Source organism: Ceratotherium simum, chromosome 22, assembly GCF_057802395.1.
Source record: "Ceratotherium simum simum isolate JZ-2026a chromosome 22, ASM5780239v1, whole genome shotgun sequence".
Taxonomy (NCBI): Eukaryota; Metazoa; Chordata; class Mammalia; order Perissodactyla; family Rhinocerotidae; genus Ceratotherium; species Ceratotherium simum.
Window position 1 is genome coordinate 2,729,457 of NC_141921.1, and position 26,046 is coordinate 2,755,502.

The window sequence follows — 26,046 nt, forward strand, 5'->3', positions numbered from 1 at the left end:
TTCTGCATGATAACCTGGCAGGGTAGAGTATCTTGCTTGTATGTTTTTTCCTTTAAGCACTTTGAAAATATCATGCACTCACTTCTGGTCTGTAAAGTTTCTGCTGAAAACTCAGCTGATAGTCTTATGGGGGTTTCCTTGTATGTAGCTAGTTATTTTTCTCTTGCTGATTTTAAGATTCTCTCTTTATCTTTAACTTCTGACATGTTAATTATAATGTGTCTTGGTGTGGGTCTCTTAGAGTTCATCTTATTTGAACTCTCTGTGCTTCCTGGACTTGAATATCTGTTTCCTTCAAAGTCAGAATTTTAATACTTCTCCCTGCCAGAACAGAGTTAAGGAATGCTCCCAACATCTCCTTTCCCTTGGTATGCCACTGAGTCTAGTGACCATTAAAAACCATTTAAATAGGCAAAATAGACACATTTCTGTTCATTGGGTGTGTCAGCCTTTTCAATCCATGAAAGTGGAATCCTCAGGAATACCCTCTGTGGCATGCTCTGGTTTATCTCAGATCCCATTGTGGCATTGGCATTTTGTTATCAAGCCATTGGTAACAAAGCTGTTACCAAGCTCCAGATGACCCTCATTAGAAGGCAATAATAGAAGTACAATGATGTACACCTGAAATTTTTACAATGTTATAAACCAATGTTACTGCAATAAACAAAAAATTAAAAAATAAATAAATAAATTAATTAATTAATTAAAAAAAAAAAAAGAAGGCAATAGATTGGCCAGAACCCAGAGACGCCATTGGGTATCTAGTGTGCCCCTGTCCAAGTGGCCACTTTTCTACATATAAGCTATAACATACATCTTTTTCAGCCTCACCCAATAATGCGTTACAAACGAAATCAAAAGAAGAAGAAAAAGTTCCACCATCCATGTGTTCCTGGCTTCTGAATATCTATTTCTAGACCCGGTTTCTCCCCAGACCTCTAGATTTATAGATCCAACCGCTTATCTCCATTTGAATAACTAATATACAATTAAAATATTAAATGTCCCAAAACTAGTCATAAAGGTCTTACCTTTTTGTCCTGGCATGGGAAGCAATCTGTCCACTCTGACCAGTTGCTCAGCTGGCAGGTAACTGCTGTTGAGGTGGGACTCTGAGCAGCCCGACTTACTCTCCTAAAGAGAGAAAAGACTCCTCCTTCAATTTTTAAAATTTTTATTATGATAATTTCTATTTTTATTATAAATTCAAAAAGATCTTTTAATATGAAGGTATCTTAATAATATGAAACAGAAGCTGAATTTTTTCCCAGCTTTAATATAATTGACAAGTAAAAATTGTATATATTTAAGGTGTACAATGTGATGATTTGATGTACATATACATTGTGTAATGACTACCACAATCAAGCTAATTAATGCATCTATCACCTCCCATAGTTATCTTTTTTTCCCTTTAGTGTGGTGAGAAGACTTAAGATCAACTCTCTCAGCAAATTTCAAGTATACAATACAGTATTAACTATAGTCGCCACATTGTACATTAGATCCCCAGAACTTATTCATCTTATAACTGAAAGTTTGTACCCTTTGACCAACCCCTCCCCATCTTCCCTACTCCCCAGCCACTTGTAACCACCATTCTACTCTCTGGTTCTAGGAGTTTAACTTTTTTAGATTCCACATATAAATCAGATCATGCAGCATTGTCTTTCTCTGTCTGGCTTATTTCACTTAGCATAATGTCCTCCAGGTTCTCCATGTTGTTGCAAATGGCAGGATTTCCTTATTTTTTATGGCTGAACAGATGCTGAATTTTTTAATTTGTAAAGTTTGCCCATTGCTTTGGTCATCTGGATACCTGTAGCAGCAGAACTCAAGGCAATATATTCCCTTAACCTTCAAGTTATCTGGAGGTGGGAGTGGGGATGGAGCAGAGAGAGGAGGGGAACGTCAACAAATGCACAGGTATTCGTACCTGGAAGGCTTGGCTGTAAGGGTACTTCCAACACTTGAATGATTTTATCTTCCTTCTTAAGAATTATTGCATGTGCTGTTTTTAAAACAAAAGACATGTGGCCTATTGCCCTTTCTCTTTTTTCCAATTATTTTTATTGTGGTAAAATACATATGACATTAAATTTACTATCTTAACCATTTTTAAGCTTACAGTTCAGTAGCATTAAATACAACCATCACTAGTATCCATCTCCAGAACTCTTTTCATCTCCCTGAATCAATTTTGAGATGCAAAATCTAAGCAAAGGAAGAACCTGTGCACACTTTCTTTCCAGTCAATCACAGTTTTAAGAAATGAAGAATGAAAATTTATTGTGTTCCTACTCTACATAGGTATGATGCTGGAGTGTTTATATAAACTCTCTCTCTTAAGCCTAGATCAAGCCTATGTGGATCGAATTACTCTAATTGTAGGGAGACAAGTAATGAAGAGGGATAACACTTTTTGAAGAGCCCAAGTAGCAGAAAGCACAGTGGTTAAGAACATGGGGTTTGGGATGAGAGGACTGAGTTTGAATCTTAGCCACCTTAGCCACCTGACTTGGAAAACTTGAGCAAGCTGCTTAACATCTCTGAGCTACAGCATTCCCATCTGTAAAACAATGTTAAAAATAACATTACCTAATAGGGTTATTGAAAGCACATTAAAATGCTTATGAAGTGTTTATTAATGGTTGGCTTTTATTGTGACATGCTAGGATATTACATGGATTATCTCATTTAATCTCTATACTGATCCTAGGAGGTAAATATTACTGGCCCTATTTTATATAAAAGAAAGTTGAAGTTCCTAAAAGCTAAGTAGTCCCTGAAGTCATAGCCCAGGAATGACAGAGGCAGAATTTGAACTAGTTGATTTGATGGCAAAGTCCATCTCCAGTTCCTCATCATGCTGTTGCCTCCTCAGTTTACAAATCAGCCAACAGAAATGAGAGGGTGAGACCCTTGCCTGGGGTAACAGAGGTAGAAGGTAGAAACTGGTCTGTCTCTAATCTTGTGTTCTGTTATCCCATGCTACCTCCTCAGGGGTTAAAAAGCTTGCCCAGGTCAATCAGCACTCAGGGCGAGGTGGGCAAGCCACAAGCTTGCCTGGCTCCAAGCCTGAGCCTCTTTCCACAGCGTCATCGCTGCTGCTGCAGCTTCACAGCCTGGTCAGCCCATTAGGCAAAGGAGCAAGGTTGTGTGTTACCACCAAAATTACCACAACCTCTGAGAGCCAGGCAGCCCCTGCTGGGATGAATGACACAGTTATCTTCCTTGTGTAGGAAAACAAGTGCTTCAAATCTCATGCTAATTCTGCCGTGAGCTGCTACTCATGATGAATGATGACACTTAGGCTAAATCCCTAGACAAAGAGCCATGGGATTGTCAGGAAAGTGATGGTCACCTTTGACACTGGTCCTCAAACTTGGGTACCAGGACCCTTTACACTCTATCCTGAGGACTCCAAAGAGCTTTTTCAAGTGGGCTAGATCTATAGTTATTCACAAAATTCAAAATCAAAACTGAGAAATTTTTAAAACGTATTTATTTATTTAAAATTACAATAACAAACACATTACATGTTACCATAAATAACACAATTTATTAAAAAATACATTTCCAAGAAAAATAATTAGTGAAAAGAGTGTCATTGTTTTACATTTTTCCTATCTCCTAATGTCTGGTTTAGTACAAAGCAGCTAGATTCTTATTTCTGCTTCTGCAGTCTGTTGCATTATGTTGTTTTGGTTGAAGTCTATGAAAGAAATCCAGCCTCATACAGTAATTTAGTTGAAAAAGTTATGTAGCTGAGGAGCATTTTAATAATCTTTTCAGATAATTGTGGATGTTCTTTGATACTACGCCAAAACTTGACAAGTGGTAATTTCTTAAATGTTGGTTGTAATGTGGAATCTGAAAGCATATCAATGAATATTTTTGTACTCTGCTACATTAAAACCATTGGTCTATGTACACTTTGAATGGATCTGGTACCCATACATGATTTTTGTAACATCAGGCATTGGAAATATAGAAAATAATGATTCGCGGAGGGTGCCTATCTTAAAAATATTAACACATTTCATTATACAATATTAAAAAATCAAATTTGTTAATATCACCAGTGATCTCATCAAACTCATGGTAGTGGATATGTTTTCCAAAATTTTAATTTTTGCTTGAAAGCTCAAATTTTGTTACTGGTAACAAATAATGCTATTTGTTTTCCTTGAAGTGATAGGCTTTCTGTTCAGTTTGAGACAATCTCTGTGAAATATCTAAGCCTGAATACCCACTGTTTGTCTGGCAGCTGTTCTGTCAAGTGAAAACAATATTGCAGGAAAAAAGTGGCTACTTTGACTTATAACTCAAACAATTGCTTTTTTTCAAGACAATCATCACACTTCATACCAGTATGGCAGAAGTTCTTTACGTATTCCTATTTTGTCACATAGAATATTTAAATAACAAGTATTAAAACATTGAGGTTTAATAAGATTAACAATTTCTACTGTTTCAAGAAGGACTTTCTTAAGCAAAACTTCATTTCTTTCCCGTGAGTTTGGTGCCACTGCCTTGATTTGTACCAAGGCCACAGTAGTTTTATCCACCATTACTTTTGTATCATCAGTGCAAATATAAACACAGTGAAAATGGAAAATAATGTCTTAGTATTACTGTGAAATTGTTGTGAACTCCAAGATCCCCCTCCCCTCAAAAGATCTTGAGGACTCCCTGGGGTCTACAGACCCCACTTTGAGAAAGTTGGGTCTATAAAACGATGCCAGTATACGACACCAGCCCTGCTGTCCCCAGCAGCGCCCATCTCACAGTCTTCCTCTCCACTCCAATTCCTCCCATCATCCTGGGAGACCTCATCATCCCTATAAATGAGCATCTAACACTCTGCCCTCTCAGTTACTCCTTTTCCTCACTTCCGATGACCTTTTTCTTCACTCTGCTATCTTCCATGGTCACATGCTGGACCTTCTCATTCTCTGAAACACGTCTTCCTCCAAATCCCTAATTCTTGACTCACCTGTAAGTAGTTATTTTGGGGACCCCATAGCCTCTTCTCCTTCTATATGCTGTAGGATTCTCACTGTACTTCTGTTTGGACCTCACTGGGGCCTCCATTGAGACCTGAGCTTTCTCTAGATCAATAAGACCCCCTCCTCTTTTCATTTCCCTTTATAATTAGTTTTGATTCCATGATCCATCGTTTCAAAATCTTAACTATATCTTAAATTCCTGGACCACAGTGTTCCCTTGATCACACTTACCTGTAAAACCCAATGCTGAATGAACTCAACTATCTATCTCTTCACCTGATTAATTCCTAGACATCTTTCTGTCTCATTGTAAACATCAGTTCCTTAGGGAGATATTTCTCAACACCCACACTGGTTCGCTACCTCCCGTCATATGATTTGGTCAATATCTGCACATCTCCTTCTCAACATATAATTATCACACTTGTAATTTTTGTATAATTTCTGTCTTCCGCACCACACTGTAAGCTCTATGAAGGTGAGTACTGTACTGTCTGTATGTTTGCTACTGAAGTTTCAGCACTTATCATGGTGCCAGACCCAAGGAAGGTACTCAGTAAATACTTAGGAAAGGAAAAAAAAAAAAAGGAAGAGAAGAAGGAGGAAAAAAGAGAGGGAGAGAGGGAGGAAGGGAGGAAGGGAGGAAAGAAGGAAGGAAGGAAGGGGAAGGAAGGGAAAGGAAGGAAGGAAAGAAGGGAAGGCAAAAAATAAAACCAGTCTACGGGAAACAGAATGACATTGTTTAGAGGTTTATTTGAACCTAATTCCCAGTTAGAATCTAATTAAATAATCCTAGTATCTAGATATTCAAATGGCTCAAGGTTTGGTCCATATGTCATTTTTCTGGTAGATTATGCTAATAAAAATGTTTGAAGCATAGGAACATGGAGAAAGACAAGGGTTCTAATCATTGAAAGGTGAGAGAGAAGGTAGAGGGAGAAGGTTTGGAAGCAGAAAATGATTCCAGCATTAGTTCTGCAGCTCACTATGGAATTGTCAAGATAATGTCATTGTAAGCCCACAGAGACTACATTATGATGTCAAAATGGAAGGAAACAGTATTAATGGATGGAAGCAAAAGCTTAGACAGAGCAGGGCTGTGTTGCTGTAGTTTTAAAAGCTTTGTGACATGATGTCTAGACAGAGGCACACACAGTAATGCTATCACTGAAGCAGGAGTACAGAAGCGACACAAGGACCATTCATTAAGTCATTACAGGGCTCCAACCTTCTAGCCAATATCAATATGACCAGCATTTTCTCTTATCCTTCCAAGGAATTTGTGAATGTAGTTTATTTTTTGCTGATTATAAAAGTCATACATTCTCATTAAAGAGAACATAGAAAAGATTATAAAAGAAAAAAATTGCCCCAAATCCTACCACCATTAATATTTTGTTACATTTCCTTTCATTCTTTATTTTCATAACATAGTTGAGGTCATACTGAGAATTACATTTTACATCCTAATTTTTCCACTTAATATTTTAGAAGAAATGTAAACTATTTATGATCACCGCACATTGTTCCACTTCCCTAACATTAAACAATTAGAGTATTGAGCACCCAGTTTTTCTGTATTCTAAGCTACTTACTGAAGATAGATCCTGTAGGATGGGATGGCTGAGTTGAAGGATACAAATGAATTTAAAGCTTATGACACGTATGGTCAAATGGCTTTCCAAAAGAACTGTATCAATTTTTCAATTACTTAAGGAACCATTAATAAATCTGTGGCCTAGTAAATCTTGGCAAATAGTTTTAAAGCATCTCCCAGCTACTGAAAATCTATTCAAGCAGTAAGGCATGTAATATGAGCACTGGGATTCAGGAGTCTTTGATCCTAGTCTTTAGTGTGCATCTACCTTGTTGTGCTACTATGGGCAAGTTTCTTTAATTATCTGGTTTTTAGTTTTTCATGTGTAGAATCACAAATCAGTCTAGCGCTATTGCAGGGTTTCTCAAAGTGTGTTCTGTGGAGGGCTAGTTCCTGAGATATGTACCTGAGGTGGAGGAGGAAAAGAAGAAAACTTACCTCAAACATAGTTGGATGTATTGCATACACTATACTACTCTTGGAGATTTAAAATGCCCAACAATATATTAAAGGCTCTGAGGAGTTCTGCATTTTAATTTACTTAACCCAGCATTGACCCAATTTTTTGAACACAAGTCATTTCTTTTTTCATGTAACATCTGTAAGACTATATAACAGCATTGAAGAAACACTGATGCAACAGAAAGGGTTTTAGAGTCTGCCAAACATGCATTAAAATCTAGTTTCTGTTACTTACTAAACTTCAATTTTTTTATAGCTAAAAAAACAAGGATAATAATAACTGTGAGACTGTTTTCAATATGGAGCAAGATCACATATGTAAAGCCCCAAGCACAAGCCTGACATACATGGTAGTTTCTTCTCTCTGACCTTCTCAACCCCATACATGCTCATCAAAGCTCTACGTCTTCATCAAAAATGTATTGAACGCCTATTCTGTACAGAGCTGTGGGCTAGTGAGATGCTTCCCATCTGGCTTTTTAAATAGGGTGACATGTTGGCCAAAGGTCCTAAAACTTGGAGTTGAACATGCAACCTACGAGTCTACTGCTTGACCCCAAAATGTGGCCACCTCAGCAATTTAGATCACAAAATTAATTAGCTCCAATCCTAGGCTAGAAGGTCAAAAGGCCTAACTAACCCCTGATTATAACCAGGGGTCACCCTAATAAGTTGCCTCAGCTTATATTCAAGGCTCATTGTCACTAATTATATAATCTTGAGCCAATCCCATTCAGTTACATGAAAATTACCTCATGAAACTGAGGTATTTTAAATTTGACTTTGAACGTGCTGAGTCTCCAGTGACCTCCATGTTGCTAAATCCAGTGGAAAGTTTTCTGGCTTGGACTTCCTTGCCCTCTGTTAACCACTTTTTCCTTCTTGAAATCTTTCCTTTCTTGGACTTCTTTAGCACCACACTTTCTTGCTCCCTTCCTACCTCCGTGGCCAGTTCTCTCTGACTTCTCTAAAAACCGAATTCCTCAAGGTGCAGTCTTGCCTTTCTTCCTTTCTCTTTCTGCTTTTCTCACTCTTTAGGAGGTGAGATCCATTTCCTGGGCTTCACATACCATTTATGGTAATGTCTCCTAAATTTAAATCCTCAATCCAGACCACTCCTCTGAAATACGTTTTGTTTATCCAGCTGCCCCATCTTCCATCTCCACTAGGTGTCTCTCAGGCATGGCAAACTTCAAGTCTCCAAATCTAAACTCATAATTTTCTCCTTTTATCCAGCTCCTCTCTCAGTTTCACCCACATCAGTAAGTGGACCCACCATAGCATGCAGTTGCTCAAGCCAGATACCTGGCAGTGGTCTTTAATTCCTTTCTTCCCCTCACCCCCATATCCAGTCCTTTGGAAATTTCTGTCAATTTTACTCTCAAGATATATCTCAAATATCTTCCCTTCTGTCTATCTCTCGTGCCCCTGTCTTAATTTAAGGCACCATTATCTCTCACCCAGATAATTGCTATGGCCTCCTACGAGCTAAAACCTTCCACTTCACCTTCCTCCAGTCTCTTCTCTGCACAGCCACTAGGATTATTTTATAAAGTTATAAATCAGGTGATACCCTGCCTTTACGAGACCCTCCAGTGTGTTTCTTTATTTTTTAGTACACATAGACTAAAATCCAAATTCCTCATCACGGTACCCGAGGTCCTCTGTGATCTGGCCTCTGCCCACCTTTCTGACATCCTCTCTAGGCACAATCCCCTGCTCTCATGCTGTTCCCATCCTTCAGTTCCATGAACATGACGAGCCATTTCCCACTGGAGGTCTCAGCACCTGCTGATCTACCCATTCTCCCCTGCTCTTCACATGGTTTCTCCTTACCATCCTTCACGTCTCAGCTTAAATGCCATCTCCATGGAGAAACCTCCCCAACCAGCACATCTTTAGGTTGCTGATATCCTCTATCAAAGGGCCCTATTTGTATCCTTCATAGTATTTATCACATTTCTTACTGAAATGTTTACATGTTTATTGACTAACTCCTCACTACACTGTAAATTCCAGGAGAGTACAGACATTATCTGTTTAGTTCACCACCTAGCGCCTAGCATACCTGGAATACGTATTGAATGAATGAATGAAAAAAAATGAGTGAATGAATGAAAAAAAGGTATCTACTATGTACCAGGTACACATAGAATTCCACAAAGAACTTCTGGTTCTGAGCATGTGCCAGGCTTTTGTGCAATATATGTGTAATGCTAATTGCTCCACATAGCATAATCTCACCTCTTTCATCTGGCTGAACGTTCCCAGTTTGATTAAGTCTCATTTCCTGTAGACAGCTTTCCTTGACCTACCTGGCTTATGTTAACATAATTCCATACACATAGAGCTTCTCACACTTTATTTCTACCCCTACACTGCAAGTTCTGCAGGGCAGGGCTCATGACTATACTGTTTACCATTGTACCCAAGCACTAAGTGCAGCACCTTGCATATAGTAGGAACTCAATAAAAATTTTTGGTATTAATATATTATCTCATTTCAACTTCACAAGAACCCTGTGCAGTAGAAATTATTATACCCATTTTATAGATAAGTAAATTAGATTCATAGGAAGATGAAATAACTTGCTTAAGGTTATATAGATAGTAAATGGCAAAGCAAGGATTCAAACCAAGGCTGTTTGACTCCAAACCTATGCATTGTTTTAACATCCCAAGATGAAGGACTTCTGACAAAAGGGAAATACAGTAATAAAAATATTATTCTAAAAGCTTACTGTGTTCCGGGTTCTGTGCTAAGTGCTTTATATGAACTCTCTTAACTCCTGACAAGCACTCTATGAAATTTGTATTATCTCTATTTTATAGATGAGAAAACTGAGCCTTAGAGAGTTAAAGGAACTTTCTCAAGTTTTATAGCCACTAAGTGGTGAAGCCATAATTTAAACCCAGTTTCAAGTATAGCTAAAGATTAGTTATCCTGAGCAAAGTCTCTGTATTCACAAGACTCACGTTTGAGTCATATCCACTATGCAAATTGTTCATATTAGTTAAAAACTCATGTAGCCTGAATACACATTGATTTCCAGTTATCTGGACAATTATTGAAAATATTCACATGGCCCTGGCCCAGGATGCACTGGTAAACACACTCTGATGTCTATGAAAGCAATAAAATAAAAAGGAGGATCATGATTTAAATTTCTTTAGGGTCTACTGCCTATTTGGCCTATTTAAAATGAACAGACAAACAAACCCTTGTGGTTATCCTCTATGTTTGAGGTCCTCATTCATGTTTCTTCAGTCCTCCCAAGGAATTTTGTTCATTCTTTATCAGCGGAAATGTTGGGTTGAAACCTTATGAAAACTTTGGGCATCTTAACTCAAAATTAAATATTTGTCTTGCTTGTCAAAATGGTTGCTTAGGACATCAGCATCATGGCAGAGTGAGCTTCATGCATTGAACTCTCCCCCTCTAAGACACAACAAAAATGACATTCATATTCCAACAGAAGCTATTCACACAACACAGGGGACGTCTGAGGCACACAGGCAACTGTACACCTGAGGACTGAGGTGCTGGAATCGCCAGAGTAAGTGGAAGGACGTAAGAGGAGCCCCTTCCTTCCCCAAGGACTGCGACCCAGAGACTGAGACCACACAGCTCTCAGCGGGGGGAGGGGTGGCTTGCCATGTGAAAACCTGCGCTCTCCAAGACCCCTCACGGCCCATGGGGATCCCCCTACAGAGGGAGTGGAACTGTTGTGAGGGTACTTTCAACAAGCTAGCCCCTCAGGGGAGCAGAGAGTGACAGCCAGGTGAGAAATCTCTGAGATCGGGGAGGCAAAAGCCCCCCTCCCCCACCTGGCCCACCCAACTGGCATTTCAGCACAGCAGTGCTTTAGCTCAGCCCCATCCCCAAAGGCAGCGGCCTCCAGGCACCCAGGACCCACCAGCAGGGGCAGTGTGACCGCACCCCACCCCCACAGGCAATGGCCCCCAGGTGCCTGGGCTGACCAGCAGCAGGGCAAGCCTGTGCCCCTACACCAGAGGCAGCGGCAGCTCAGGCCCCACCATGCCACAGCCCCAGCTGCTCCAGCTGGACCAAGCCATGGCCCCAGCTGCCCCAGCTCCACTGTGCCACGACCCCAGCTCCTTTGGCTCAACTGTGCTCCTGCCCCAGCTCCTTTGGCTTGACCGCACCCCCTAACCCCAGCTCCAGCTGCTTTGGCTTGGCCTGTGCTCAGGCTGCAGCTGACTTGGTGCCAGCAACTTTGGCCCACCACACTCCAGTTCCAGCTTCTTCAACCTAGCAGTGCTCCAGGTCCTCCTTCTTCTGCCCACTGCACTCCAGTTCCAGCTTCTTCGGCCCAGTTGTGCTCCAGCTCCTGCTTCTTCTGCCCACTGCACTCCAGTTCCAGCTTCTTTGGCTCAGTGGTGCTCCGGCTCCTGCTTCTTCAGCCCAGCAGCACTGCAGCTGCAGCTGCTTCAACCCATCTTCACCCAAGCCCCAGCTGCTTTGGCCTAACTGCACTCCAGTCCCAGCTGTTCCCAAACTCCAGCTCCAGCTGTTCCCACACTTCACCCCCAGCAGCTTCCACTCAGCCGCACCTCAGATCAGCCAGTGGCTGATGAGAGTGCCCACGGATTGAAGTGGGCCAGAATACACAGCCCTTGACCCCCACCCAGCAGCAGCAAGAGGAAACTGAGACCATATACTTTCACTATGAGGAAAAGTAAGCCAACACCAAAAGGCACTTTGCAAAAATACACTAAATTTCCAGACCAAAAGGAAAATGATAAGCACCCAGAAGTCAACCTGGAAAGCACAGAAATGTATAACCTCAATGACAGAGAATTCAAAGTAGCCATCATAAAAAATCTTAATGTAATACAAGAAAACACAGACAGACAATTCAATGAAATCAGGAGTTTCTTCACAAAAGAGATTGAAACTATAAAAAAAATCAGAAATCTTAAAGATGAAAAACACAATAGAGGAGATAAAGACAAATCTGGAAGCCTTAAGAATCAGAGCTGACAATATGGAGGAAAGAATTAGCAATATTGAGGGTGGAAATGCAGAAATGCTCCAGATGGAGGAGGAAAGAGAACAAAGACTAAGAAGAAACCCTCTGAGAAATATCTGACTCAATTAGGAAATACAACAATAGAATTATAGGTATTCCAGAGGAGAAGAGAGGCAAAAAGGAGCAGAGAACTTGTTCAAAGAAATAATAGCTGAGAACTACCAAACCTGGGGAAGGAGCTGGAAATACCAGTGAATGAAATAAATAGATCTCCTAAATATATCAACATGAAAAGACCCTCTCCAAGCATATAGTAGTAAAGCTAGCAAAAGTCAACAACAAAGAAATAATATTAAGGGCAGCTAGACAAAAAAAAAATAAGATACAAAAGATTTTCTATCAGGCTCTCAGCTGATTTCTCGACAGAAACTTTACAGGCTAGGAGAGAGTGGAATGATACAGTCAAAATTCTTAAAGACAAAAACTTTCAGCCAAGAATACTCTATCAAGCGAAAATATCCTTCAGATATGATGGAGAAATAACTATCCCAGACAAACAAAAGCTACAGGAGTTCATTGCCACAAGACCCCCACTACAAGAAGTGCTCAAGAAGGCCCTCATCCCTGAGGAAAAAAAGAGAAAGGGGATTCAAAGTTTTGAACAAGGAGGAAAATAGGTTGACAAAACCAGAAAAAATTGCAATCCTCTATAAAAATAGATTAGCAAACACTTAATTATAAAACTAAAGATCAAGGGTAGGTAAGCACCAAGAATGAATATAACCTCATCATGTTAAACATAAACTCACAACACAAGAAGTAATAAGATGTGACAACAATAACTTAGAAGAGGAAAAGGAAAGGGATCGAATCAACTTAGTCTAAGGGAATAAGAGGCCATCAAAAAATGGACTATCACATCCACGAGATTTTTTATTCAAACCTCATGGTAACCACTAACCAAACAATCAGAACAGAATCACACATGATAAAGAAAGAGAAAACTAAGAGAACCCACATACAGAACTACCAAACTGAATTGGTAGTCTGAAACACACAGGACAAGAAACAAAAGAAATGCAAAAGAACCAGATAAAGAGGGATGAAATAACAACAACAAGCCCCCATATATCAATAATTACCCTAAATGTAAATGGACTGAACTCTCCAATCAAAATACACAGAGTGGTGGAATGGATTAAAAAACAAGACCCAATAATATGCTGCCTCCAGGAAACACATCTCAGCTCTAAGGACAAACACAGGCTCAGAGTGAAAGGATGGAAGACAATACTCCAAGCTAATGGCAAACAAAAGAAAGCAGGTGTTGCCATACTTATATCAGACAAAGCTGACTTCAAGATAAAACAGGTAATGAGAGACAAAGAGGGGCAATATATAATGATAAAAGGGACACTCCACCCAGAAGATATATCACTTTTAAATATATATGCACCCAATACAGGAGCACCAAGGTACATAAAGCAGCTATTAACAAACCTAAAAGGAGATATTAACACCAACACAGTAGTAGTAGGGGATCTTTTTTGTTTTTTATAATTTTATTTATTTATTTTTTCCCCCAAAGCCCCAGTAGATAGTTGTATGTCATAGCTGCACATCCTTCTAGTTGCTGTATGTGGGACGCGGCCTCAGCACGGCTGGAGAAGTGGTGCGTCGGTGCGTGCCCAGGATCGAACCTTGGCAGCCAGCAGCAGAGCACACGCACTTAACTGCTAAGCCACAGGGCCGGCCCATAGTAGGGGATCTTAACACCCCACTCTCATCAATGGACAGATCATTCAGACAGAAAATCAATAGGGAAATAATGGACTTAAATGAAAAACTTGATGAGATGGACTTAATAGATATGTATGGAGCACTCCATCCAATCACACCAGATTACACATTCTTCTCAAGCGCACATGGAACATTCTCAAGAATAGACCATATGTTGGGAAGCAAGGCATGTCTATATAAATTTAAGAAGGTTGAAATCATAACAAGAATCTTTTCTGACCATAATGCCATGAAGTTAAAAATCAACTACAAGAAAAAACCGGGAAAGTGACAAAGCTGTGGAGACTCAACAACATGCTACTAAACCACCAATGGATCATTGATGAAATTAAAGGAGAAGTCAAAGCATATCTGGAGACAAATGAAAATGAAAATACACTGTACCAACTCATATGGGATGCAGCAAAAGCGGTCCTGAGAGGGAAACTCATAGCAATATAGGCTCATCTTGACATGCAAGAAAAAGCCCAAATAAGCAACCTCAAACTACACCTAACAGAATTAGAAAAAGAAGAACAAACAAAGCCTAAAGTCAGCAGAAGGAGGGAAATAACAAAATTCAGGGCAGAAATAAATGAAATTGAAATAAGAAAAATAGCAGAAAGGATTAATGAAACAAAGAGCTGGTTCTTTGAGAAGATAAACAAAATTGACAAACCCTTAGCCAGACTCACCAAGAAAAAAAGAGAAGGCTCAAATAAATAAAATTAGAAATGAAAAAGAAGAAATTACAATGGGTACCACAGAAATACAAAAGATTATAAGAGAATACTATGAAACACTGTATGCCAACAAATTGGAGAATCTAGAGGAAATGGATAAATTCTTAGACTCATACAACCTCCCAAAAGTGAATCAAGAAGAAATAGAGAGCCTGAATAGACCAATCACAAGTAAAGAGATTGAAACAGTAATCAAAAACCTCCCAAAAAATAAAAGTCCAGGACCAGATGTCTTCTCTGGAGAATTTTACCAAACATTCCAAGAAGACTTAACACCTATCCTTCTCAAACTATTCCAAAACATAGAGGAAGATGGAACACTTCCCGACACATTCTATGAGGCCAACATCACCCTGATACCAAAGCCAGACAAAGACAATACTAAGAAGGAAAACTACAGACCAATATCCCTGATGAACATAGATGCAAAAATCCTCAACAAGATATTGGCAAACCAAATACAGCAATACATTAAAAAGATCATACACAATGATCAAGTGGGATTTATACAGGGGACACAGGGATGGTTCAACATCCGCAAATCAATCAATGTGATACACCACATTAACAAAACGAGGAATAAAAACAATAATATCATCTCAATAGATGCAGAGAAGGCTTTTGACAAGATCCAACATCCACTTATGATAAAAACTCTCAACAAAATGGGTATAGAAGGAAAGTACCTTAACATAATACAGGCTGTATATGACAAACCCACAGCTAACATCATACTCAATGGGAAAAAACTGAAAGCCATCCCTCTGAAAACAGGAACAAGACAAGGGTGCCCACTCTGACCACTCTTATTCAACACAGTACCGGAGGTTCTGGCCAGAGCAATTAGGCAAGTAAAAGGAATAAAAGGAATCCAAATAGGCAACGAAGAAGTGAAACTCTCACTGTTTGCAGATGACATGATCTTATATATAGAAAACCCTAAAGAATCCATTGGAAAACTATCAGAAATAATCAACAATTACAGCCAAGTTGCAGGGTACAAAATCAACTTACAGAAATCAGTTGCATTTCTATATACCAGCAATGAACTAACAGAAAGAGAACTCAAGAAGACAATCCCATTTACAATTGTAACAAAAAGAATAAAATATCTAGGAATAAATTTGACCAAGGAGGTGAAAGACCTATATAATGAAAACTATAAGGCATTATTGAAATAAATTGATGATGACATAAAAAAATGGAAAGATTTTCCATGCAAATGGATTGGAAGAAGAAGCATAGTTAAAATGTCCATGCTACCTAAAGCAATCTACCGATTCAATGCAATCCCAATCAGAATCCCAATGACATTCTTCACGGAAATAGAACAAAGAATCTTAAAATTTATATAGGGCAGGGCCGGCCCCGTGGCTTAGCGGTCGAGTGCGCGCGCTCCACTGCTGGCGGCTCGGGTTTGGATCCCAGGCGCGTGCTGATGCACCACTTCTCGGGCCATGCTGAGGCCGCGTCCCACATACAGCAACTAGAAGGATGTGCAGCTATGACATACAACTATCTACTGGGGCTTTGGTGGGAAAAAAATAAATAAATAAAATCTTTAAAAAAAAATTTATATAGGGCAACAAAAGACCTCAAATAGCGAAAGCAATCCTGAGAAAATGAACAAAGCTGGAGGCATCACAATCTCTGACTTCAAAATACACTACAAAGCTATGGTAATCAAAACAGCGTGGTACTGGTACAAAAACAGACACACAGATCAATGGAACAGAATTGAAAGCCCAGAAATAAAACCACACATCTACAGACAGCTAATCTTTGACAAAGGAGCCAAGAACATACAATGGAGAAAGGAAAGTGTCTTCAATAAATGGTGTTGGGAAAACTGGACAGCCAGATGCAAAAGAATGAAAGTAGACCATTATTTTATGCCATACACAAAAATTGACTCAAAAAGACTTGAATGGAAGACATGAAACTATAAAACTCCTAGAAGAAAATATAGGCAGCACACTCTGATATAAGTCTTAGACAAATCTTTTCCAATATCATGTATATTCAGGCAAGGGAAACAAAAGAAAAAATAAACAAATGGGACTACATCAGACTAAAGAGCTTCTGCAAGGCAAAGGAAACCATGAACAAAATAAAAAGACAACTCATCAACTGGGAGAAAATATTTGCAAATCATATATCCAATAAGGGGTTAATCTCCAAAATATATAAAGAGTTCATACAACTCAACAACAAAAAACCCAATCAAAACATGGGCAGAGGATATGAACAGACATTTTTCCAAAGAAGATATACAGATGGCCAACAGGCACATGAAAAGATGTTTGACATCACTAATCTTAGGGAAATGCAAATTGAAACTACAATGAGATGTCACCTTACATCTATTAGAATGGCTATAATTACCAAGACAAAAAATAACAAATGTTGGAGAGGATGTGGAGAAAAGGGAACCCTCATACACTGCTGGTGGGAATGCAAACTGGTACAGCCATTATGGAAAACAGTATGGAGATTTCTTAAAAAATTAAAAATATAAATACCATACGACCCAGATATCCAACTCTGGATAACTTATCCAAAGAACTTGAAATCAATAATTCAAAGAGACTTATGCACCCCTATGTTCATTGCAGCATTATTCACAATAGCCAAGCTGTGGAAGTAACCCAAGTGCCCATCAACTGCTGAATGGATAAAGCAGATGTGGTATATATATATACAAGGGAATACTACTCAGCCATAAAAAAGACAAAATTGTCCCATTTGCAACAACACGGATGGACCTTGTGGGTGTCATGTTAAGCGAAATAAGCTAGACAGAGAAAGACAAACACCACATGATTTCACTCATATGTGGAAGATAAACACAAGGACAAAGAGAACAGAATAGTGGTTACTACAGGGGAAGGAGGTTGTGGGGTGGGCTTAAGGTGTAAAGGAGCACATATATATGGTGACTGACAAATAGTAATGTACAACTGAAATTTCACAATGTTATAAACTATTATGACCTCAATAAAATAATAACAATAAAAAAATTTATTCTGCACTACAAGAAATGTCAAAGGAAGTTATTTGGGCAGAACAAAAATGATATGATATTATTTAAAGGTAGGCTATGATAAGTAAATGATGTATATTGCAAATCTTAGAGTAACAAACAAAAAATAATAATAATAAAGTAGAATAGCCAATAAATCATTTGAAATTAGAAAAAATATTAAATCTAACAGATGATAAAAAAGGAGAAAAACAGAAACAAAGAACAGATGGGACAAGTAGAAAACAAATAGAAAGATAGGAGACTCAAATCCAAGCATATCAGTAATTATATTTATATAAGTGGTATAAATACTATGATTAAAAGACAGAGATTGTCAGACGAGATAATAAAGCAAGACTCATCTATGTGCTACCCACATGAAATATGAAGCGTCAGATAAGTTAAAATAAAATATTTGGAAAAAACTCACCATGCAAACACTAATCACGAGAAAGCAAGAATAGCTGTATTAATAATAGACTACAGAACAAACATAACTGCCAGAGACAATGAAAGCCTTTTATAATGACAAAGGAATATGTAATCAAGAGGACATAATAGAGCTTCAAAATACATGAAGCAAAAACTGTCAGAACTGAAAGGAGAAATAGACAAATCCACAAATACAGTTGGAGATTGCAACATCTCTCCCTCAGTAATTGATAGAACAAGGAGATGAAAACTTGAGCAACATTAACAATCAACTTGACTTAACGACTTAAGAACTATACCCAACAAAAGAAGAATACTTTTGAGTGCACATGGAATACTCATTAAGATAAATTATATTCTTATCATAAAACAAATCTCAATAAATAAAAAGGATTGAAAAATTGTTAAACTTATTAAATCTACACGTATGCTAAAATGCATTATTTGTATAAAATATATAATAAAGATCCATTGATTTTTGAGGCTGAAGTTTATAACTTTCTTTCATCACTATTGTTTTAAAATGTTTTTCTCAACCCCATTTTTCTATTAAGACTTTACAATAAGCAAATGGTAAACATGAGCTTATAAAAATGAATGTATACCATTAAAAATGTAAATGTATATCATCTGTTTTCAACGTTAGGATTCATATAAGATTTTGTTTGGGAAAAAAGAGTGCCATTGTTAAATTTTTTAAAAGTTTCAGATCACTGATCAGTCTAGAAAATCCATGTCAATCGGCATATTATAAATTTGTTCTAATTTTTGTCAACCATCAGAGAGAATGGAAATACCAAAAAATGATGATAACAATCACACAATACCACCGGCAACAACTTTCACTGAATGCTTGCTAAGTACCCCGCATTTTTTAAAGTATTTTCAGGCATTTTAATTCTTCCTCTTACTTTTCTCCCATTTTACAGCTCAGACAACTTAAATAACTTGCCTGAGATCACACAAATATTAAATGCCAGTGCCAGAATGTGAACCCAGTGACATGATTTCACCACATCATTTTCCATTTTCAAAGCCCAGGGTCAGGCACTCTGGCATTAGATACAAAGATCTTGTGGTTTCCCACTTCAGCACTTTGTAAAGTACTTAATTGGCTCTCTTTTGCCTTAACTTCAAATTTGCCTCTTCACTGGTCTGTCTTATTTGATAAGTTCATCAAACATCAAGACTCTTTGTTCATTTTCAAAAAGGATTACAATGATAGCTTTTATAATTAAGAGTCTCTCAGCAGAGATTTCCTTTACCACAGTTCTCTTGCCTTTATCTTCTAATTATTAGAGATGAATTTTCTGATTTTTCAAAATTGTATTTGCTTTAAATACAAGTTGCAAATGAACTGCTTATAAAAATGTCTTTCCCTCTTCTGAATGGTTACATTTTTATTTTTTCTTTTTCTTTTTCTTTTTTTTTTTTTGAGGAAGATCAGCCCTGAGCTAACAACCATGCCAACACTCCTCTTTTTGCTGAGGAAGACTCAGCAAAAATGCTGAGCTAACATCCACTGCCAATCCTCCTCCTTTTTTTCGCCAAAGCCCCAGTAGATAGTTGTATGTCATAGTTGCACATCCTTCTAATTGCTGTATGTGGGACGCCGCCTCAGCATGGCTGGAGAAGTGGCGCGTCGGTGCGTGCCGGGATCGGAACCCGGGCCGTCAGTAGCAGAGCGCACGCACTTAACCGCCAAGCCATGGGGCCGGCCCTTGAACAGTTACTTAAAGGAAATCTCTCTTGCTCTAGCATTTAAAAGCAATAACGATTCAAAGTTGAATTATCCAATAAGAATTTGAATAAAATAAATCTACTTAAAATCTTTAATGTTTGGGAGACAGGGGCTGCTTTAAAACTACCCTACAGGCGAAATAAGGGGCTAAGTGCCACAAAATACTTGACATTAAGATATAAGAAACATGAAGCCAGTTTGGAATACTTAAGGAAATGGAATGGGTAAAATGCAACGTACATATAAAAATATCACGTCCATTCATTACCCCATAGCAAAAGGTAAAGTCGTTTCCAGAATGAAATGACCCAGCAACTCTACAATCTCTTGCCTTTCTCAAGATGATTTTGTATACGTTATCTAATTTTATCTTCCCCAAAACACTATGAGACAGGTATTCTTATGATTCACAAACAGATAAGCAGAGGTTAACTACTTGAGCATTCCTCAAGAGAACTATCATTTATTAAGCTGAGTATATTTTATATCCAGGATCTTATTTCATATACATTAACTCTTATAGAAGAGGCATTATTATTCTCATTTTACAGGTAAGGAAACTGAAGCTCAAAGAAATTAAGTGATTTACTCCAGATTACCCAGCTCCTTGAGTATTAGAGCTGTGATTTACTCCCAGGCCCACCTGACTCCAGGTGCATGCTCTTTTCATGGTCAGCTACTCCTTCAATGGATTAGTAATAGCACGAAAAGAGGTCACATTCCATCCTAAAATAGCCAGCTACAAACATGAAAGTGTCTTGGTTTCCCACCAGGTGATCCCTGTGTGCAAATTTTATAGAAACTGTGACCGACTCACCAGATCACATCCTCCTGTATGGTTACCCCAGGCTGACAAGTCATCAAAGACAAGATGAAGACAGCAACAGCAAACATCTCCTCCAGAAGCCACCACCCTATATTACCCAGAAGGGATAAACCTGTCTAGTCAGGGGTTGAAGTAAAAGATGTCTGCAGGCCGGGACCTGTAAGATCTAACTAAAGTTTGAAACTAACAGAACTCACTTGGTTCTCATTCAGATGTGGTTAATTAATTACTAGGGTATTGATTAGCCAAACACCCTAAAATCTCAGACACCAAAGGCTACTGTCCTTCAGACTTTTTTGAAAAACACTATCTACATGGTTGAGGAAAGGATATTTAACCAATACCAGCTTAGCAAAGGGATCTTATTTTCAGATGGAGGCAAAAGCCAAACTGAGATGCAGTTCCAGAATTAATCGTCTTTTTGAGTGGCTCTTGGAACTTCTGAGGTTAGATCAATCTGTTTTGCAAAACTGAAAGAAGGCTAGTACTGGTACATCAGCTCTGCTGTAAACAGCCAGAAAAATGTAGGAAATACTAGCAGTTACCCAAAGGTTCTACAACATATTGCCAAACATCGGGAACCTGAGAAATGTGGGTAATTGAATGGACTTTCCACTTTTCATCCAGATTTTGGATATCATTAAGATTCAGCATATTTGTGTCTTGAGGGGACCAGATGTCTTAAATGGACATCTCCAGAAGCATTCTCTAGAATTATAATAACAGCCACACCTCTGGACTGATGGCTATACCTACATGCAATCTCTTACTTTTCCAGGCATATTCATAAACTAATTAGAGATGGACAGATGGATAGAAGGATAGACAGAGAATAATTGAACACCTCCTATGTGGCAGGCATTTCATATGCCTTATTTTATCTAATCCTCATAGCAAGCCTATGAGATGGAAATGATTAATTTCATTTTTCAGTTGAAGAAACAAAGGTCCAGAGAAGTTAACTAACTTGCCCAAGGATCTACAGCTGTCTTGATATCTTTGGGAATATTTAGATTCTATCTTAGCAGGATTGGCCAGTAGTTACATTATTAATCTCAAATAAAGTTATAAAAAATGTAATGAATAACTTGTATGCTTAAGAAATGCATATCTGATTTCAATGTGGAGATTTTAATAAGGCACCCAGGTATTATTGCCTCCATTTCCTCAGAGATTTAGATAAAATTTGTCAGAAGTGAACACCAATTCTGGATCCTGGAAAGCCCCTCAAACCCCTGATTTCTATGTCTCTCTTCCTTCTTCCTCTCTCTGTTTAGACTCCTGGGTCCCATTGGCCTCGGTTCTCCTTCTGACGCATTTGGAAAACTCGGCTCTTCCTCGTTTTTCCACGAGCAATCCAGTCATGACTGGCATTTCATAACACTTTTACTGAAGAAGTGGATGTCCTATCTGGAGGCCCTTGGGGCAGCTCAGAGTGGCAGATCTGGAACCCACTGCTTTCCACCAACTCCCTAGCCATCTCCCTCCTTCCCTGTCCCACCCACAGTCGAAGTTCCTGACACAGGTCCACAGAGCCCCCTGGGGAGTGTAGCTCAGGTTTTCCTCTGCCGTTTCTACAGCTTTCCTCATGGGGAGCAGGCCTCGTCCTACAATAGTGGTTTCAACTGGGGGTGATTTTGCCCTCAAGGGACATTTGGCAATCACGAGAGACATTTATAGTTGCCACAACTTTGGAGGTTATGCTACTGGCGTCTAGTGGGTAAGGGGCCAGGGATGCTGATAAACATCCTACAATGCACAGGACGGTCCCCACAACCAAGAATTGTCTGGCCCAAATTGTCAACAGAGACAAGGTTGAGGAGTGCTGCTCCACAGAAAGGCTGGTCTGTCTTCCCCTGACCCCTGAATTCTGATGAATTAACTTTCTTCTTTTTACATATAGGCAATATTGTCTTCCTTCCTAGACCAGCTCCTTCTGAGATTTCCTTGATGCCTTTTCTCCTCACCCAAGACCTCAGTGGCATTTGGGACTCCTCCTTAACCTCTACTCACCTCTCTCACCCTCCACTCCCAACATGGTCTCTTCAATTCCACCATACTTCCTCTGTAATATTTTCTCATTCTCACTGCCTTTGATCAATTTCAAGGCCTTGGCTCTCTCTGAAATTATCATAACAGATCCTAGCAGGCCTGTTTCTCTTCACTCCAAACCTCCCTGTATATTACTGCTGGGTTCATCTTCAAGAAAACTGCCTCTGACAACATCGCTCTCCTGCTCAGAAACCTTCAGTGGCTCCTCCATTGTCTATCAAATTAGAAGTCCAAATTCCTCCATAAATGGGTCCCAACCCATCTGTGCAACCTCATCAACCACAACTCGCTAATTATCCCCTACATTGGAGTCAGGTTCGCGTTACTTTCCTCACACCTTCTCACTGCTGTGACCGTGCTCATGCTGGACCTTCCACCTGAACTACCCTCATCCATTATCTCCTACCCTTCCACCAAGCGTCTTCTCAAATAGCAGGCACGTCATGGAGCCTGGGCTGACGGCCCCATCTGGAAGGTATCTCCTTGTTATCTTTGAACCTTATAGACACATTAACAGCACTTTTCGTGTTTGCGCCATATTATCTTTTTCTGGGAGAGTGGAGTATATCTGGAGAATGAAAGTTTCTTCAGGGTGAGTTCTGCATCTGATTCTTCTTTATAATCACCCATATCACTTAACACTGAATCTAATAAGAAACATTGGTCAATTGAGTGAATTAGCAAAAGAATCAACTAAACATAGTTTACTATTTCATAATACGTTCAGGTATATTTTCTCATTTAATCCTCAAAATAATCTTGGGAGATAAATATCATTATCCAGAAGAGAATCCTGAGAGTCAGAAGCACAGTGATTAAGGTGGGAAACGGAAGCAAGATGTACAGAGTACCAGGCCCAGTGCCTGCCTTTATGTGTCATGCTGTTTCATCTTCACAGTGATCTCGCAAGGCTGGTAATACCAGTGCTGTTTTAAAGATGAAGATATTGAGTTTCAGAGAGGTTAAATAATTTGCCTGCAATCGCACAGCTGGAAGTCTCAGAGTCATGGACTTATAATCTGTCCGACTTCATAACTTGAGATCTTTTTTGGTCTGGTCACGCAGGTACTAAGCAGTATATCAGGACGAAGGCCTGCATCTTCTAGCTTCAAGGCCAGTTCTCTGTCCATTATGCCTTCACTCAAAGAATGAATATCATTTCCAGGAGACAAAGAAAGCAAAATTAAGTGAATGGCGAGATAATCACAGGCTAGAATCAAAAGAGAGAAGCTAAGGGGCCAGCCAGGTGGCGCAGCGGTTAAGTGCGCATGCTCCGTTTTGGCGGCCTGGGGTTCGCCGGTTCGGATCCTGGGCGCGCACTGACGCACCGCTTGTCAAGCCATGCTGCGGCGCATCCCATATAAAGTAGAGGAAGATGGGCACGGATGTTAGCCCCAGGCCGATCTTCCTCAGCGGGGGAGGAAAAAAAAGAGGAGGATTGGCATAGATGTTAGCTCAGGGCTGATCTTCCTCATACAAAAAAAAAAAAGAGAGAGAGAGAAGCTAAGCCAGATGGGATCATTCCAAGTCTCCACGACTAAGTGTGTTTGTGTGTGTGTTTAAGCGTGTGAGTGTGTGTGTGTTCGGATGGGGTGAGGCACTCATCTGCTTTCAGCCAAAATGTGCTAAGATGAATGGGAAATGCCAAAAAATTGTTAGGTTTGCACATGTGGATTTCACCTTAATTGTAACATTCTGTTATCAAAGATAGATATAAAATACCATGCAGAATAGACAGCAAGATGGCAACTCATTTTGAAAACGCATTGCTTGTCTTGGGAAAACACTTTCCACTATCTAAATCAGTCTGAGAGTTATGGCCTCAGAGTAAACATGTCGTGTGTCGGCCCAGACTGCCACCGCAGGGCAACAGGCAGGTCTGTGCTCTCTGAAAAGCTTCAGAAGCTCTGTGCTACATTCCCCCTGTGCTGTGTCTGCAGCTTTCCCAGTCCAGACAGAAGATCAACATTCTTCAAATCCAGTGCAAATGGAGGCAATTTGCTAGAGTGGAAAGAACACAGCTGTAGGTCAGAAAGTGCCACTAACGAGTTATGGGCTCCTAGCCTCAGTTTCTTCATCTGTAAAATGGATAAAATAATATCTATCAGGATAGGATTAAGAACTGAAGACTAAATGAGGAAATCTACCCTCAACTGGGAATTTTGAACCCCTGCTGCTAGTTTATTTAAACAATGCTTCCCCTCCTCTTTGCTCCTCCTTCCCACCATCTATCTGTCTCCATTCATAAACGTGGGAGCTTTCATTTCAGTACCAGTGAAGGGGAAAGTGGAAGAAGGGAGGGGCCTGGCAAAGAGAATAATGGAGAAGGATGGACTGTGGGAGGTCCATGTCCAGGTGCCGCTTCGAGGCCTTCCGGGGGGGTGGTTCCTACTAGCAGAAGCTGATAGAAGGATTTCAGCTGTGGAGCCCAGGTGACACAGTGCTAGAAGGGTCCGCTTCTCCTTCTCTGCCCAGATTCCAGCACCATTATGGCACCTCAAGGGTTGAAAACTTTGGAAGAAACTCAAAGTAGTGACTTCAGCTTGGACATGGCCAATCTCTCCACGGCCGGAAGCAAACGAAGCTTCTCCAAGCAGGTTACTGGTTGGCAGTCCACGTGCATGGCGAGTGGTTTTGTGAGTTGGTTGGAGGTATTTCTCTGGTTTGTTTGAGGTATTTCTGTTGCAGGGGGTGCTGGGTGATGATCTTCTGCTCCCTCCCTGGAGAAACCTGCACAATATTCAACACAAGGCCCGGCACAAAGCCTGTAGACAGTGATGAACATCTCCCGTCCACTGTCTTGCTTTCTCCACCCTCCTCTCTCAACCCTTTGTAAGACTGCACACCTATCATATCTGTTTTTCCTCCTGATTGCTTCATCAGTCCCGGGCTGTGGCCAACACACAGTGGTGGGTTTTCAGCTAGAAATGAACTGGGGCTGGTTTAAGTAATTGGCCTCAATTAGAGGCTTTACAATGGATGGGCTAATGTGTGCCTTCTGCTCCCCGTTTCATGTGGAAGCTCTGCATTTGCATTTAAGGGGTGGGGTGAGAGGGAGTCAGTGTCTGGCTCATTAGCGTGGAAATTAAAGACCTTTCCTCAAAGAAGGCACTGAGCATTGTAAGCAGCTCTGGGCAAATCTGGGTGGTCCTCTGGGAAATTCTTCTTGGAATTTGGCTGCAATAAAAACCAGAGTCCATTTTACACCTGAGCAAGTTCTCCAGGCTTCATCAATTGATCAATTGTCTCCTTCCCTGTGATGCAGTCACTCCCAGCATGGTGCAGGATACCCCTCTTCACGTTCCCACAGCACCCTGGCCACGTCTCCCTCTCTGAAAGACCACCAACTTGCTGGTTTGTGATTTATCCCACTTGTGATT

The 26,046-nt window shown here is 39.8% G+C and overlaps 1 protein-coding gene across 3 annotated transcripts in view; it reads right to left on the bottom strand.

Annotated features, from left to right (window-relative positions):
• Positions 1 to 20,682, bottom strand: part of C8A (complement C8 alpha chain) — a 76,543-nt gene extending 55,861 nt beyond the window's left edge. For all 3 annotated transcript variants that reach the window (XM_004438609.3, XM_087445773.1, XM_087445772.1), the window contains exons 1-2: positions 20,606 to 20,682; positions 1,035 to 1,137 (exon numbers count right to left, since the gene is read on the bottom strand). In XM_004438609.3, coding sequence (XP_004438666.1) covers positions 1,035 to 1,137; positions 20,606 to 20,682 — 180 coding nt within the window. The remainder of the gene's footprint in view (positions 1 to 1,034; positions 1,138 to 20,605) is intronic.
• Between the last annotated feature and the right edge of the window lie 5,364 nt (positions 20,683 to 26,046).